Source organism: Perkinsus marinus (assembly GCF_000006405.1).
Source record: "Perkinsus marinus ATCC 50983 genomic scaffold scf_1104296965620, whole genome shotgun sequence".
NCBI classification, from domain to species: Eukaryota; Perkinsozoa; order Perkinsida; family Perkinsidae; genus Perkinsus; species Perkinsus marinus.
In genome coordinates this window covers 1-1223 of record NW_003204256.1, presented here as the reverse complement: position 1 = coordinate 1223, position 1223 = coordinate 1, and the positions used below count along the sequence as shown (strand labels likewise).

The window sequence follows — 1223 nt, the reverse complement described above, 5'->3', positions numbered from 1 at the left end:
AGCATAGTGCTAGAGATTCATCGTTATCCGGCATATTATCATGGATAATGTTGTAGGCCGCAGCCCATGCCTCGTCCGTTTTATCGTAATTATAGAGCTGAAGCTCACTAAAGGAGATAAAAGTAGGATTAGGTGCGAGTTGATACCAGCAACAATCCAGCAGTACCCAATGCCCTCAACTTGGAGCCCATCACGTAGTACTACCTCACTGCTAACCAGATAAGCGTTTCTATCAGGGCTTTCGTGCCCAATACTTGACGATGTGGCCCATCCTCAACTTGGAATGATCGATTGAGCAACTCCGTGCACATTTCCGCCCGCTGTGATGCTGTAGCAACCGCAAGGGAGTCATTCAAATCCTCCGATAAAACGAGCATCTCCACACCATTATTTCCATCCTTATGGTCAACTTGGCCTGAGCCAGAATTCATAATGCACGCAACACGTAGATGGTCATAATACCTTCCACCTCCTCTACCTCATCAACACATCTAGGACATGCACAGATAAAGTCTCTATGCTCGAGCTGCTTCCTACGCACTGCAATGCTTGAGGATAGGTACCTTAGGACCAGGTACTGATCAAAACCCACACAGATTCCGGTAGTACTCGTGTTCGAAGTAGCTTATGGTAAGTTGTTCACCACGGTTGATGTCACGATTCGTGACGAAATGTTGGCATGTGCCAACCGCGAAGCGATTAACCTGCAACAAACTCTCCAAGGCGCGGGGGTACATCTCCGATGGTGCTTACATTGGGAGAACAACTATGGTTGAAACCAGAAGCTTTGGCATAAAGCCCAATACCACTTAGATCAGCGAATACCTACCGTCAAGTGAGGAATAGGAAGTGATCTCTAGCCACAAGCCTACTACTACTACCTCTTGATATGTGGTCATCTCAGGGCATGTCTCGAATCCTAGAATATTGAGCCTACACTTCTGGTGAATAACTTCCGGGTCCATCGCATTCTCTTTGCTCTCTTCACTGAAGAATGTACAGGTAACGAACCTTGATCCCTAATGCGTAATGGTTGCATACCAACGAGGATGCAACCCCTTGAGGTGATCTTTCCAATAATCATTGCCTCTGGACAGGACATCAGTTATGATAACCCGAGTGAGGAGTTCGCTTTCAGTGAAGTCGTCTATCATCAAGCAAACCGATTCATTACCTAATCATATGACCTCCCCGTCCCTACTACCTCCTCCCAGCCCTACACC

The 1223-nt window shown here is 46.9% G+C and overlaps 1 protein-coding gene across 1 annotated transcript; it reads right to left on the bottom strand.

The window, feature by feature from the left end:
- Nucleotides 1-462: 462 nt before the first annotated feature.
- Pmar_PMAR000469 (hypothetical protein, conserved) lies at nt 463-965 on the bottom strand (the record flags this gene model as incomplete). Its single annotated transcript, XM_002769488.1, has 4 exons — nt 463-563; nt 610-704; nt 754-825; nt 882-965. Coding segments are annotated over 4 exons (352 nt in total), but the record flags the coding sequence as incomplete, so codon positions are not given.
- Between the last annotated feature and the right edge of the window lie 258 nt (nt 966-1223).